We start from the raw sequence: 15,605 nt of genomic DNA, 5'->3' as shown, positions 1-15,605 counted from the left end.
CCAAGAAAGGGATCTGGGTGTAGTCGTCGATAATACACTGAAACCTTCTGCTTAGTGTGCTGCTGCGGCTCGGAAAGCGAATAGAATGTTGGGTATTATTAGGAAAGGTATGGAAAACAGGTGTGAGGATGTTATAATGCCGTTATATCGCTCCATGGTGTGACCACACCTTGAGTATTGTGTTCAATTCTGGTCGCCGCATCTCAAGAAAGATATAGTGGAATTGGAAAAGGTGCAGCGAAGGGTGACTAAAATGATAGCGGGGTTGGGACGACTTGCCTATGAAGAAAGACTAAGGAGGCTAGGGCTTTTCAGCTTGGAGAAGACGGCTGAGGGGAGACATGATAGAGATATATAAAATAATGAGTGGAGTGGAACAGGTGGGTGTGAAGCGTCTGTTCACGCTTTCCAAAAATACTAGGACTAGGGAGCATGCGATGAAACTACAGTGTAGTAAATTTAAAACAAATCGGAGAAACTTTTTCTTCACCCAACGCGTAATTAAACTCTGGAATTCGTTGCCAGAGAACGTGATGGAGGCGGTTAGCTTGGAGAGTTTAAAAAGGGGTTAGACGGTTTCCTAAAGGACAAGTCCATAAACCGCTACTAAATGGACTTGGGAAAAATCCATAATTCTAGGAATAACATGTATAGAATGTTTGTACGTTTGGGAAGCTTGCCAGGTGCCCTTGGCCTGGATTGGCCGCTGTCATGGACAGGATGCTGGGCTCAATGGACTCTTGGTCTTTTCCCAGTGTGGCATTACTTATGTACTTATCTTGCCATATGTTGTACTGAACACTGTAGAGTCACATTCACTTTAATGTGACACTCCCAAAGCAATACATGTACTATTTGCTCACTTTGTCACAGTTTCTGTCAATCATAAATCAGAAATGTGGTTCTTTGGAGCATAATTACTACAAATATGTTTTATATATTGGAATTTATTACTGCCTTGATGAATAGATTCACCCAATGCAGTGTACAGCAGATACAGTTTAACACTAAACTTACAGTTACAATTCTGTTAACAGCATAACAATGGTAAACTGACCAAATAAAACAAATACAGTCAAATTAAAACCTAATAAGGCCTATTATTAAACAGCACCAGAACACATTTGACAGCGCTGAAAAATGATAAATATCAATATAATACATATACCACCATGATAGTACAGAAGAATATTCAAACAATAGATATAAAATGTCTGCATACCAGTGAAACACAAAATAAGCAGGCATTAGAACATTTGAGTAACAGATATATGATGCTAATGCTGTTTCTATCTTACTATGCAGCGAGGGACCAATGCAGATATAGACAGGGACAATGGGTAGTAGAAAGTCAACTAGGACAAATATATGAATGGCTAACAAGGCGGCAAATTATAAGATATGAGGAACGAGTCTAAGTTAAAACATATGCAGCAGGAGGAAGTGATGTCATCGATTGAGATGGCTGTTTGAGGTGAGAGCTATGACCAGCCCTGAGCAATCATTGGTACCGCAGCAGCTATTTTGGACAATCAGTTATCCTTCGGGAGGATTATACCCAGCACTAATATTTGATTTGACTCCAAATGAGTTCCCAGGCCTCCATGATTGATCTTGCTGAGTTCGCCTACTTGGGCCGAGCCACGACCGTGTGCGACCCGGGGGCCCGACCACCCGACCCTCAGCTGACGTGTCAATCCCAGCGTTCACCACCACCGTTTGCCTCTGGAGATGCTTTGGAGCAACCATTACATGAGATTCAATTGTGGATGATGGAGTTAAAATCAGTCGTTAAAGCAACGAGCACGGAAATTGCTACACTGGGCGTGAATCTGAGGGGAGAAATTGGCGCGCTTGGCAACTACGTGGCAGAGGCAGAACGCCTGAAAGATCAGGTTGAAAGTTTACAAAGTTTGGCTATGCAGGCTAAAGAGGCACAATTTGAAACTCAGCAGTTATGGGATAAGCTGGAAGATTTGGAAAATCTGAGCTGCTGATGCAACATTCGGGTTCGCGGTCTCCCGGACTCTCCAATAAATGCAGATTGCGAGACAGTTATACAAAAAACAGCATGCGCTTTACTTGCTGAAATACAGATCAACCTACCGAGATCCAATTGGTGCGAGCTCATCGGTCCCTGGGGGCCCCGAGGGCAAATTGGCCGAAGGACCCAATTGCCTGCTTCTATGATTTCAAGCTGAAGGAAAAAATTATGCATGCCTCTTGGGTGGTGCCAGATTTCAAACGGGCCTCATATCTAATATAATAATTTGCACTTCCAACGTTCCAATGTCTCTGGCTGCGTTCGTAACCACCAGCTGACGTCACCAGAGACATTGGAACATTGGAAAAACCATTTCCTAACCTCCCTCTCAGTTCTAGGGTTCCCCTGTCCGTTCCTCCTTTCCACTTCCAGGCCCCCTGCCTCCGAATTTAAAAAGCCATGCTGGACTTAAAGTCGGGGTTACGTCGTCCGCCAGTAGCGCTAAAAGCGGGGGGCCCTGAAACTCAGAGGGAGGGAGAGGGGCCCTGAAACTCGGAGGGAGAAAGGGAAGCGGGCCCTGAAACTCGGAGGGTGGGGGGGACCCTGAAAATCAGAGGGAGGGAGGGGACGACCTTGGCACTCGGAGGGAGGGGAAAACCTTGAAACTCGGAGGGAGGGGAGGGGACCCTGGAACTCGGAGGGAGGGGGAGGGGCACTGGAACTGGGAGGATAGCCCCTGGAACTCGGAGGAATGGCGGGGAGGGAGGGGACGACGACCCTGGAACACGGAGAGAGGGAGGGAGGGAGAGGGGGAATGACCATGGAATTGGGAGAGAGGGGGGGACGACGACCATGGAATTGGGAGGGAGGGAGGAGGGCCCCTGGAACTGGGAGGGAGGGTCCCACCCCCAGCCACACACTCATTCTCACACACACACTCGCACACAGTCTCACTCTCTCTCTCTGTCACACTCACACACTTGTACATTCACTCTCTCTCTCACACACAGTCACTCTCACACACACTCTGTCAAACATACACACTCCGAGGAAAACCTTGCTAGCACCCGTTTCATTTGTGTCAGAAACGGGCCTTTTTTAAACTAGTCATATAGAATTCTATCAAGACTTAGCTGCGACCACTTTAAAAAGGAGGGTTGAGCTTAAGCCTTTCACTCAATTTCTTCATTCTAAGGGAATCCGTTACAGAAGGGGTCATCCATTTGTGATGCGGTTCTACAAGGATGGCAAGATAGAGGCGGCAGAGATTTTCCCAGAGAGAGCCCCTAGCAAAGAGGATAGCTCAGCACGACATTCAATGGCATCAAAACCACGCTGGCACTGGGTTACCACGGGAAAGGGCCGTCTTCAACGCCAGCATTCTGACTCTCTTCTGAGGCTCCCAGGCGATATGACTAAAGCCTAAAACACTGCAGAATATAGCGAATGGATAGCCTCGATGGCTACTTTTTCTAGGAAGGCTGGCTAAGGCTTTGCATCTACAGGATTTATGTTTAAAATGGTCTCCCGCAATGTACTAAATACTTTTGCATATCAATGTTATTAATTCCAGTGTTTCTCAATACGGGCAGTGTTTAAGCTTATATTCTATCTTTACAAATGGAATGTGTGGTCCCTTCCTCTTAAGGTACCCTTATGTTGGTTCAGGAGGAGTGCTTACTTGTTGGGATGGGGCAGAGGGGATTTAGGGGAAGGGGGGGGGGGGGAAGAATTGTTTTTTTTGGGTGGGATTGATGGCCAGGGTTTGGTCCACCTCTGATTTCTTGGGCCAATATCTCACAGGTGGCTATATGAATATGTTTTTCTTATATTTCTGATGGAGGAGTAGCCTAGTGGTTAGTGCAGTGAACTTTGATCCTGGGGAACTGAGTTCGATTTCCACTGCAGTTCCTTGTGACTCTGGGCAAGTCAATTAATCCTCCATTGCCCCTGGTACAAAATAAGTACCTGAATATATGTAAACCGCTTTGAATGAGTGGAGGAGTAGCCTAGTGGTTAGGGTGGTGGACTTTGGTCCTGGGGAACTGAGTTCGATTCCCACTTCAGGCACAGGCAGCTCCTTGTGACTCTGGGCAAGTCACTTAACCCTCCAATGCCCCATGTAAGCCGCATTGAGCCTGCCATGAGTGGGAAAGCGCGGGGTACAAATGTAACAACAACAAAAAAAATCAGAAAGGCGGTATATCAAGTCTCATTTCCCTTTCCATTATTGTTAAGGGATTAAACTCCCCGGTGAAACGTCAGCCTAAGTTCAGGGAGATACAGCGCCTATGGGCGGATATCTCCTTTATACAGGAGATGCACTTGCTCTCTACAAGTGAGCACTTGTGCCATCATAATAGGCTCCCACAGATTTATTTTGCATCTAGCCATACAGACAAAAAGAAGGGAGTCTTGATAGCTTTATCTCATAGATATCCTTGGCAGGTAAAGCATGTAACACGGTATTGGGGAGGGTCATTAACTTCTGCTGGTGCTACAGGTGGGGGAAGAGGTGCTATGCCTCCTAAATATATATGCTCCCAATGATCATCAAGGGGTCTTTTTTGAAGAGCTGTCAGCGGTCCTCTCCAAACATATAGAGGATACCTTGCTGGTAGGAGGCGATTTTAACCTTACTTTGCAGCCCGCCTTGGACAACTCTGCTGTAGTAGTGCAGTACCTCTCAGTCGGACCGGTCCCAACTACATAGCTTCACGGCAAGTGGCAATTGCTAGATTTATGTCGGCATATGTATCCCCGTACCCGTAGTTATACTTATTAATCATCTGTCCATGACTCCCACTCCCTTATAGACTTCTGGATGGGGCCTCCCAACGTGCTGCCCAGTATTAGTGAGGTACAAATTCATCCTAGAACGTGGTCTGATCATGCCCCCCTGTCAGGTTCTCAGGTTCAGAGCCCGCGGAGCCGGGCTCTGGAGCAAACATGAGCCCTTGGGCTGCTGACGAGGAGCGACAGCAGCAGGCAAAACTCAACAACCAACGCTGGGCAAGCACACCGGCAGGGACTGCAGGCACCACCCAGCGAGCCGGAACACACGGACTGGAATCCCCCGGACTGGAACACACCGGACCGGAACACCCTGGACTGGAGCACACTGGACTGGTCCGTACAGCTTCACCTGCACATAGCCACTGCCCCCCAAGGGTTGAGCCCCTGGGTTCGAGTGGCCGGCAGGACTTACCGTATACCGGATGACACAGGGACCAGGACTAGAACAAGCTGGAAACAGCAGTACTCCTAAATCCTAAACTGACATAAGTGCTCCCAAGCCCTAACCAACAGAAGAACTCCAAACAGAAACTAACAAAAGGACTTCCTAAGCCCTATACTAACAGAAGTACTACCAATAGCACCACTAGGAAAAGCAGGGGAGCCACAGGGAAAGAGCAGGGAACCTGAACACAAACTAGCACAGGTGCTCCTAAGCACCAAGCACAACAGCTCTACAACCCTAAACTAACTACGGTGCTCCTAAGCACCAAACTACCAGCAGAGCTCCTAGCACTAAAAGGGAAGACAGGGGAGCCAAAAGGGAAAAAACAGGGAAGCTAAACACAGAAGACAGCACTGCTTCAAAAGCACCAAACCCAGAAGTGCTTCCAAAACACCAAAAGGGAAAGCAGGGGAGCCACAAGGGAAAAGCAAGGAAGCTAACAAAGATCAAAAGTGCACACTGCACTACCACTAACCTGGACCTAAAGCAAACGACTAAGCAAACGCAACCGTTGCAAAGGCCCTGAAGGGAGGACCACTTCCTGATCAAGGCCATGACTGATGATGTCACCACTATCAGACACAGGCAGGCAGCATACTGAAACAGAGCTAGAGCTAACTCAGGCTTAACCCCCACAGCTGCAGTATAGCAGAGCAATTAGAGCCACGCTGGAAGCAACCAGCACACAAAGGCAGCTTAGCTCAGGCAACACACACAGCTGCAGTATAGTAAAGCAATTAGACTCATGTTGGGAGCAGCCAGCCCACAGACACAGAAAGAAGAAACAGAAGCCAGCACAGAAGCTGACCACCGAAATAAGGTAAGTCTAGGAGAGGTCACGGCCACAATCGTAACACCCCCCCTTACATTGGAGTTGGAACTCAGCGTGTTGTCTCCCCCAGTTCCCCAGTGGCACTTTGAATTTTTAGGGTGTCCGATATTGGAAGGTTCAGATTTGGTGTGTTAATAGCGGTGAATTTGTTCTTGTTATGTTGAGAGGTAATTACTAGGCATTGGGTTTTTCTGCATTAAGTTTCAGCCGAAATGCATCCGCCCATGAGTGCATAATATGGAGACTTTGGTTGATATCGTTAGAAATTTCCTTTAGATCTTGTTTAAATGGGATGTAGATCGTTACGTCATCTGCGTATATGTATGGGTTGAGGTTTTTGTTTGATAGTAGTTTGGCTAAGGGTATCATCATTAGGTTGAATAAAGTTGGCGAGAGGGGGGATCCCTGTGGGACTCCACATTCAGACACAGTCTGTATATAAAATGATATATAAAAATACAAATGCACTTGTGGAAACATTCCCACTAACCTTGCTACTCCCTCCCTAAAAAGTGACAGAGACAGCACTATCTGTTTTTGATACTTACCAACATATACAGAAGTTTATTGATCAAGGCAGAAAGATCCAGCTTACCTGTTTCCTATTGCTGTGGTTGCTGCTGTACAGTAAATTCATATGGCATGAAAGACAGGATGTCTCACCAGTAGGATCACCCAAGATCTTTCTTAAGATACTAGTAAAAATGGCCCGCTTCTCGAAGAAATGAAACGAGCGCTAGAGTGGGAGAGTGAATGTGTGAGTGTGACAGAGAGAGAGTGAGACTGGGTGCGACTGTGTCTGTGAGAACGTGTGTGTGTGAGAAAGAGTGTGTGCCAGGGTTCCCCCCTCCGTCCGAGTTCCAGAGTCGTCCCCCCCTTCCCTCCCTCCATGTTTCAGGGCCCCCCTCCCAGTTCCATGGTCGTCGTCCCCCTTCCTCCCTCCAAGTTCCAGGGTCACTGTCCCCCCTCCCTCTGAGCTCCAGGGTCGTCCCCCCTCTCTCCCTCCCACCCAGTTCCAGGGTCCCCCCTCCCTCCCTCCAAGTTCCACAGTTGTCGTCCCTCCCTTCCAGTTCCACACCCCCTCCATACGAATTTTAAAATTCAGACAGGTCTCTGCCGAGGTGCTGGGGGGGGGGGGGGAGGTGCTAATCGCTGTCAACCTAACGACACACTGCTTCTCTTGTCCACCAGCTGACAGGCAACGGCGGGGGGGGCTTACGCAGCCACGGGTATTCACCAGGATAAATTTCGCCTCCTGGTGTTGTGTCTGTCCGTCATGCGTGTGATGTTGCGTTGGTGTACCCCTTCACTCACTGCTCCGCCCTCGACGTCATCACGTTTTGATGCAAGGGTGGGGCAGAGAGAGATGGTGAGTCGGATGGTTACACACTTACGAACCCCTTCACTGAAGCCACGGAGTCAGCTTCAGAACGTTGAGGGTGCTTTTTATTATAGTAGATGTCAAACCTACTATACTACCCAATTTCCTGTCTCTAAGAGAATTACCTATATTGCAAGCAGGGGAAGCTATATAGCAACAAAACTATTACTTCAGTTGCTGTATGCTTCAGCTTAGCTCTGCAAGATAACTAATTATTTAAAAAAAAAATTAATACTTTTAATAATAGTTTCTCCATCCAATGCAAGACAAATTTAAAACAGGAATTCAATTGATTGCTGAAGGCAATCATAACAGCTGAACCTGAGAGAACCAAAATCTTTGCACATTTATAAAGACAGATAAGAAAACTGAAATTTTCTCAACCTGAAGAGACTAGGTTTCTAGAATTTAAAACATGCAAAATTACCTTGTCAATTGTGAGCATATAGAAGTGAGTGATATCATTTTCTTGTGCATGCTTGATTCTTGCCATACACTCTTCTTCGTCAATTATTTCACCAACATACTCATTTACAAATTCTCCCTACAGACAGAAAATGTACTAGTGAAAGATGCATACATCTTAAAGATAAACAGACGTTATAGTTTATAAAAGTTATAATCATTGTCATATCAAAAAATTTATTTTCCACTTTCCTCTCATAACTTTTATGGAGTTTTCCTTTACAATTTCCTTTTAGTGATCACCGTTTTAGTCTTAGGCCAAGGGCCACAAAATATTCCCTCTGGAACCCTGCTAATATGGATCCTAATACCACTTGGAAACCTAAGAAGGCATAGTTGGGGTGGAGTTGAAATGTATATGTATATTTTATAAAAGTAATCATGTACATGCATAACTTTAAACCTCCTTCAGAGTAGGAACACATTTGTGTATGAAGATGTTTGCACTATATGGATTTGTTTTGGGGAAACTATTTTATGAAGATATATAGGCGCCTATATTCCTTTTATAAACAAAAGGATAGATGACCAAAAGGTTGCACCATTTAATCACTTGCGTTTTGTTTATAAATATTACGACACACCTGATTTTTCTGGTTTATAAGTAGCTGTTATAAAAAGGTGTCCTGTTATAAAATTAGCCTCTAAATGATATCAGATGAAGACCAAGTTGTTCCATCCAGTTCACCTACTCGAGACAAAACCACTTTGAGCAGATGATCATACAAATTCCCATAAGGAACCCAGTGCTAGCTCACTCCTCCATTTTACCTGATATCTCTCTTTTTTTTTTCTACCATTGTTTTCCATATCTGACCAAGGGATGCCTGTATCAAAGTGATGGCCCGTCAACAAAAAAAACAAAGCGGAAGATGATTTATTTATTTTATTTGTCACATTTGTATCCCACCTTTCCCCACTTATTAGTAGGCTCAAAGTGGCTTACATAGTTCCGGAGAGGTGGTTACACACTCCGGTGTGAAACAAATACAGTGTAGGGGTACTATCATCTTCAACTTTGATTCTTACAAAATTAATACATTAAACATCAAAGTCCCCCCTGCCATGTCTTGTAAAATAATTTGATCCCAACCATCACCAAAAGGTTAGTAAGACTGTTTTAAAAAATTCAGCTGCAATATAATTATTGAAGTTTGAATTTTAACCGGGATCTCCTGTGCCCATCACCCTCTCCCACCCACCCCTTGGAAGCTCAATACCAATACACTAGAGCTGTTTAGGATTTTGACTACCATGCAGATTAAATGGGTGTTTTCTTGGCTGTTTGATGTAACCTCATCACTGTTTAAGGCTGCAACCACTGTCCTTAGTAGGTTACTAGAGCTGGACACACAAAGCAGTCATGCCATTTAATTAGAGCCGTAACCATCACACTAAGCAGGTTACCACAGTGCTTCATTACCACCCTTCAGTCTTCAAGGATCAATTGAGTTGATCCCATGGTTTTCTTTGAACTGTGAATCTAGTTCATCCACATGACAGTGCACAGCACTTAGAAGAGGTGTAGCCACTGGAGGTGAGGAACCCTCAAAACCTACGTAAACAGTAGTACAGCAAAAAGAGGAGTAGGATGATCTGGCTCTTTCAAAAACTCAGGGAGACGTATGTCTTTATTTTAATGAGCATCAAATGACTCGACACAGCAGCCGTGTTTCGGCACTTGTGCGCCTGCTTCAGGAGTCTTGTGATGCTCCAAAAAGATTTAAGAGAAAAACAAATTTTCTTGTAGGATAAAATAATGGGATTTCACAATCCGAATCAGTCAAAAAAGATACTTCCAAAGCCTGCAGCGGCAAAGTCAGCAAGGAGTACAAACACGGCTGCTGTGTCGAGTCATTTGATGCTCATTAATAAAGACTTTGTAACTACATACATCTCCCTGTGTTGTTGAAAGAGCCAGATCATCCTACTCTTTTTTGCAGTGCACAGCACTTGCCACTAAGTCAGCCTGGTCTGACAGAAAGAATTTTCCTTTGCATTATCAATTAGGGTTTTGATCTTTATACTTGTTCAATACATTTCATTAAATTATATACTTAACTATTAAAGGACCACAACAATTTCTTATTTTTGGAGAACACGATAGTGATATATGAGACAGAAGGTAATCTGATATTGTTATTGAATAGAATCAAGTTACTCACCTGCAGCAGGTGTTCTCCCTGGACATTAAGTGAAAGCTTTCCCCTTCAAATATTTTTGTTTCAATCTGCGTGAGTTCATGCACTCTCATCCTGTGGGGCCACCTCAGTTAATTTTAGAGCTCTATAGAATATAGCTCCAAGGGGAAGCAGGCGAGTTATGTGATGATTTATTATTTTGGTGTCCACAGGTTAACACCTGCTACAGGAAAATCCATTGCTAAAGGTGGCTTTCACAAAAAAGGGAAAAACAGACTGCTAATGAGCAGTCAGCAAAATTATTTTTATTGCATACTGGCCTTTTAAAGGTTTATTTTATTTTACAAAGGCAATATGGAAATCATGTAAATGGGCCCTAGGAGGGGTGGAGCCGGATTTTAAACATCAAAGACATCCCTCAAGATGGACTGACAACTTAATTTCTCATTGGGAATTCCATTCCAAATAATGAAAAGTAAATATATTGACCAAAGCCCACATCACAGTCTTGCAAATGACCTTCACAGAAACTGACCCTAAGTAAGCAACCAATGTAGCCATCACTCTGACATTGTGAGCCCTGACATGAAGCTCTAAAGTCAGGTCTGTTCAGGCATAAACAAAGGTGATGCAGTCTGCTAACCAATTAAGAGTTTATGTAGCTACAGCAATAGGTTTATTGGGATCAAAATTAACAAAAAGTTGGGAGGACTGTCTAAGAGCTTTAATCTGCTCTACATAAAAGACTAAAGGATCAATTCTAATAAAGTGGCATCTAAAAGCACCAATTCTAAAACGGCATTAAGGTGTGCCTATCCTGTTACAGCAGTGTAAATCCACTTTGGTGTGCCAAAACTTAGGCGCAACAGCTTATGCAATGGTGTCCTGTTATAAACTTTATAAAGTGTATAAATTGCTAGACGCAATGCCCATGACACACCTTGATCTTCACACTGGCACAGCCCATTTGCCATTATATACCAAATATCTAGCGTGCCATTTACAGCACAGTGCCTAGCACATATGCACATAAATGCCAATTATGATGTCACATGTTTGTGGAATAGACACACGAGTGTGCCTATTCCACAAATTAGTCACACAATTGGTGACTATATTTAAGCACTATAGAATTGCTCTTAATATCTATAAGGCACATTCACTACTAGGGGCATGTGGCTTAGGGAAAAATATTCATAGGCAGGAACTTTGCATGTGCATGCATAATCAAAATACTGTAAAACTTGGTACACGTAGATCAATCATCAAGACAGGGATACATGTGGTCAGGAAAACAGGCAGAGTCACTGAGCACCAGGTCTTTGCACTGGAGTGCACAAGTTCAGTCCTCAATGTCTGGAAACAGGTCAGGTTATCAGAAGATTCCTAATGAATATGCATGAGATATCTGCTTCCATAGTACCGTCATCATATGCAAATATCTCATGCATACTAATTCGGGATACCTGGAATACCTGAATTGTCTGTAGTCCTTGTACACTCCTGCCCTAAGACCTGGAACTCATTGATTCTGCCACCAAGGAAAGAAAGATATTATATCTAATCCAGTGATTTAATGCACAGAGTATAGACCCTGTTCTCCAAGGACAAGCAGGATAGTAAATTCTCATGTGTAGGAGATATTGATGGAGCTTGGGATACGGGGCATCTCTTTCCTAATCTTTCTATGAAATGACAGCCATCAAGGAAAGGACTTTCCAGGTCAGGTATTCCAGCTCACAGGGATCTTTTATCACCTGGGTAAGAAAGTTGAGATTGCAAGACACAGCAATTAGTTTGATGGAAAATGTCAGACTCAAGCCCCATACAAATCAAACTATTAAAAGTTGCAGAGAGATAATGACATACAAGACATGATTTGCACTTTAGGCTTTCAAACCCAACTTGGATGTAGAAGGTATTAAAGTAAATTTTCTGTGGGGCAAGAAAAAGAATTTAGATCCTTTCCATCAAACAACACAGCAAACCTCTTCATTTAAAATTTTAAGACCATCTAGTGGAGGCTCTCCTAAAAGTAAAGACAATCTGAAAAACAGAATCTGGCAAGTTCAAGAAAGCCATAGTCATCCTTCTAACATCTAGGCTAAGAACTGGAAGCATGATGTTGGGATGCAAAAGTTCTCTGCAACTGGATGATCGGTACTGGGGAATTCTCCAGTCTGACATCCTCTTCATGGACATCTCCTGAAGGAAGGAGCTATGAAAATCATAGTTCCCAGATGTCACTTGAGTTTTAGAAGAATATTTGCTAGAAGTATGGAATGATATACGTACAGATGATCCTCCCCCAAATTTAGGACAGTCGTATCAGAGACTAGAGCCCAGGGATCAATTGTATAATTAAAATCTGACTCCATGAATCAATCAGAACACCGTCTTTCCTGCCGGGTACATGGCTATGAGAGTCAACCTGTGAGAAATAGTCCAGTTCTACATGCTTAACAGTCTCCAACACAGGAGGTTTGAAACTATCCATCCCTGCTAGTTTATGTAAAACATGTGGTTATCCAACTGGACTAAAATGCTTTTGTTAGCAAACCAAGGGGCCGATGCTCAAAACGACCACTGGTGTTAACATGCAGTTAACGATGGGTTTGTGCGCATGTTGTAGAGTACTGAATACTCAGAGCGCTGATGTTAATGTGTGCGCTAAAGTTAGACATAAATTGTATTTAAAAGGATGTTAATGAGGTTCTTTTGCAAGTGGAAGGAAGCCCTTGCAACTCTAAACGCTGATATTAAGAGTTCGAGCAAAACTAAAAGCACACATCGGCGCCTGTTTTTCTGCAGTTAAATATGAGCCATTCAAAAATGTTCAGTGTGATTTTTGAAAGGCTCATATTTAAAAGCGCAGAACAGTGCCAATGTGTGCTTGCACTTCCAGTTTTGTCTGGACATGTGCACAAGAGCCATGCTTACCACAAAACTTTTGTGCACATGTGCCAGGCACATTCCTCTTCTTGCTTTCGGATTGTTAGTGCAAATTAACCAAGCATATTATTTGCATATCATTTCCTTTGAGCATTGCTTAGCTACTTTCCTGTAATGATGTTGGACTATGGAGTTTTGCGTTGTGGACTTTAGTGTCTGGCTTTGAGCATTGGCCCCCAAATTCTGAAAGCTTTTTAGATTGCTCCAGAATGGCCAGAAATCCAAGAAATGTATCTGATGGAAGTTCTCTCAAGCAGAACAGAGTGTGAGGCACATCTACACGAATTCCCCATTCATGTGTAGATGCATTCATGTTTAGGACAATATGAATGGGAAAGAATTTGGAAGGGAATGCTCTTTGTCAAATTTGATTAATTCAACCACCAGGACAGGGAATCTTTAAGACTAGTGACAAGGACTGTGTTCCAAAAACTACATGGTCTGTTTCCATTGAACATGTAAGGTTCACTGGACTTGTCTCATTTTAAGATTTGCCAAGAGAGTTATATGTACTTTTGATACCATATATTAAACATTCTTAGCATGCCCTATGCCATCGTTTGATGACTTAGTATCTCTTGTACCATGAAGATAAGTGTGGTGTTCCTTTCTGATGGCAGAACAGCTTTCACTTGAACCATATCTGGCAGATCACCTACGAAATCCAATGGCAACAGGTGTAAGGGGAATTTAGGACTAGCAAACCCTGGATCCAGATGGCTTCTTTCAACCATGATTGGGCAGTGGGGAGGAAGGCTGGAGTACTAATTTTCTTTAGGAAAGGTTTACAAATAAAAATCACCTCCACATTCAGGAATATGGAGGGCCGTTACATTGTAGCACAGATAGAAATTGAGGGCCAGCAATTGGTGTTATGTAATGTGTATGCCCCAAATGTGTTTGATAAAAAGTTTTTTCAGGGGTTGATATCTAACTTAACCAAGTTCAAAGGAGGGAATATTGTCATGGGAGGAGATGTTAACCTTGTGGTTGATCCCCGGCTGGATAGATCAGGCTCTTGTGCTGGGAGTTCGGGAGGGGGTGCTCAGGCCTTATTTCTGCTTTGTGAGGCATTGGATCTTGTGGATGTGTGGCGTGTTTTACACCCATTGGATAGAGACTTTACTCACCTCTCTAGAGCCCATGCGTCCCAATCTCGCATAGATTACTTGTTTGTCTCGGGCCCGCTGTTCTCGCAGATGGAGCGGGCCGAGATTGGTCCTTAAGGGGTCTCAGATCATGCTCTGATATGGCTGAGTTGGCGGAGACCCATGAAGGGGGGTGGAATGCGCCTTTGGAGATATGATATTCATAGACAGCAGTCAATCCTTTTTTGGGAAACAGAGAAAGCTGTCTTATGAGGGGATATTATTTCTTATTGTGCTAGAACTCGGAGGCTCCGAGATAAGGAGATACTACGTTTAGAATTTCAGGTTCGCAAATATAGGAAGATATATGGTCAGAAAGCTACTAAAGAGAATAAGTCACTGCTTTTGGGTGTACAGAAAGAACTTAATGAACTGTTGCATCAGAGAGCAGTTAAGTCCCAGTTTTATTATAAATATAAACTATTCCAATATAGCAACAAGGCAGGGAAATTGTTAGCGAATATGGTATGGAGTAAAAGGGGGGCCTCCAGAGTTCTACAATTAAAAGCCTTAAATGGGCAGTTATTGAGAACAGATCAGAGCATAGCAGACCGTTTTGGCCAGTTCTATGAGACTTTATATGCTAGGTCTGCAGATGAGGGGCTGAATGCTGAAATGTTTTTCGATTCGGTAGCGCTCCCTAAATTGTCCCCTTGGCAGTTGCAGAGGTTAAATAGCCCAATTGTGGAGGGAGATCTTATGTTAGCATTGCAGCAAAGTGTTTCTCATAAAACGCCGGGCACAGATGGCTACCGTATGGAGTTTTACAAGCAGTTCTATGAAAATCTTAAGAGACCGCTTTTGGCCCTGTTTAATTCCATGGCCGAGGAGCGGACTGTGCCGGAAACGATGAAGATGGCTCAGATTACAGTTATCCCGAAGGCGGGTACGTGCATGGAAGATCCTGGATCGTATAGACCAATTTCCCTCCTTAATGTGTACGCCAAATTGTATGCAAAAATTTTGGCAAATCGTCTGGCTCGGGTACTCCCGGAGTTGGTAGAAGATGCTCAAGTGGGTTTTGTAAAGGGGAGGACAGCGGTTCAGAATCTCCATGCTATATTGGCTTCTTTGGAGACGGTACAACATAGGTGTCTGGCTTCTCTGTTAATCAGTTTTGATGCAGAGAAAACTTTTGACAGGGTGAGTTGGCCCTATCTGTTTGAGACTTTGAAGCAATATGGTATCCAGGGGTTCTTTCTAGATGCAATTCAGGTGTTGTATCTGGAGCCTAAGGCACACGTCTGGGTAAATGGGGTTCGCTCTCGCTCATTTAACATCCTTCGAGGCACCAGGCAGGGGTGTCCGCTCTCTCCTCTATTATTTGTGTTGTCCTTGGACCCTTTGGTTAGAGCGATACAAACCCATCCAGAGATCAGGGGAGTGCCGATAGGTGTCTCGCGGTTCCTGTTGTCGGCCTTTGCGGATGATTTACTGGTGCATTTGACACAGCCCTCCCAG

At 44.0% G+C, this 15,605-nt stretch overlaps 1 protein-coding gene across 1 annotated transcript in view; it reads right to left on the bottom strand.

Annotated features, from left to right (window-relative positions):
- The window catches only part of NSD2 (nuclear receptor binding SET domain protein 2), a 505,993-nt gene that overhangs the window by 68,695 nt on the left and 421,693 nt on the right, over positions 1-15,605 (bottom strand). Inside the window, exon 19 of the mRNA XM_030191106.1 lies at positions 7,866-7,982. Within this exon, the coding sequence (XP_030046966.1) occupies positions 7,866-7,982 (117 nt within the window). The remainder of the gene's footprint in view (positions 1-7,865; positions 7,983-15,605) is intronic.

Source organism: Microcaecilia unicolor, chromosome 2 (genome assembly GCF_901765095.1).
Source record: "Microcaecilia unicolor chromosome 2, aMicUni1.1, whole genome shotgun sequence".
NCBI classification, from domain to species: Eukaryota; Metazoa; Chordata; class Amphibia; order Gymnophiona; family Siphonopidae; genus Microcaecilia; species Microcaecilia unicolor.
The sequence above is the reverse complement of the archived record's forward strand: the minus strand, read 5'-3'. Positions and strand labels throughout refer to the sequence as shown.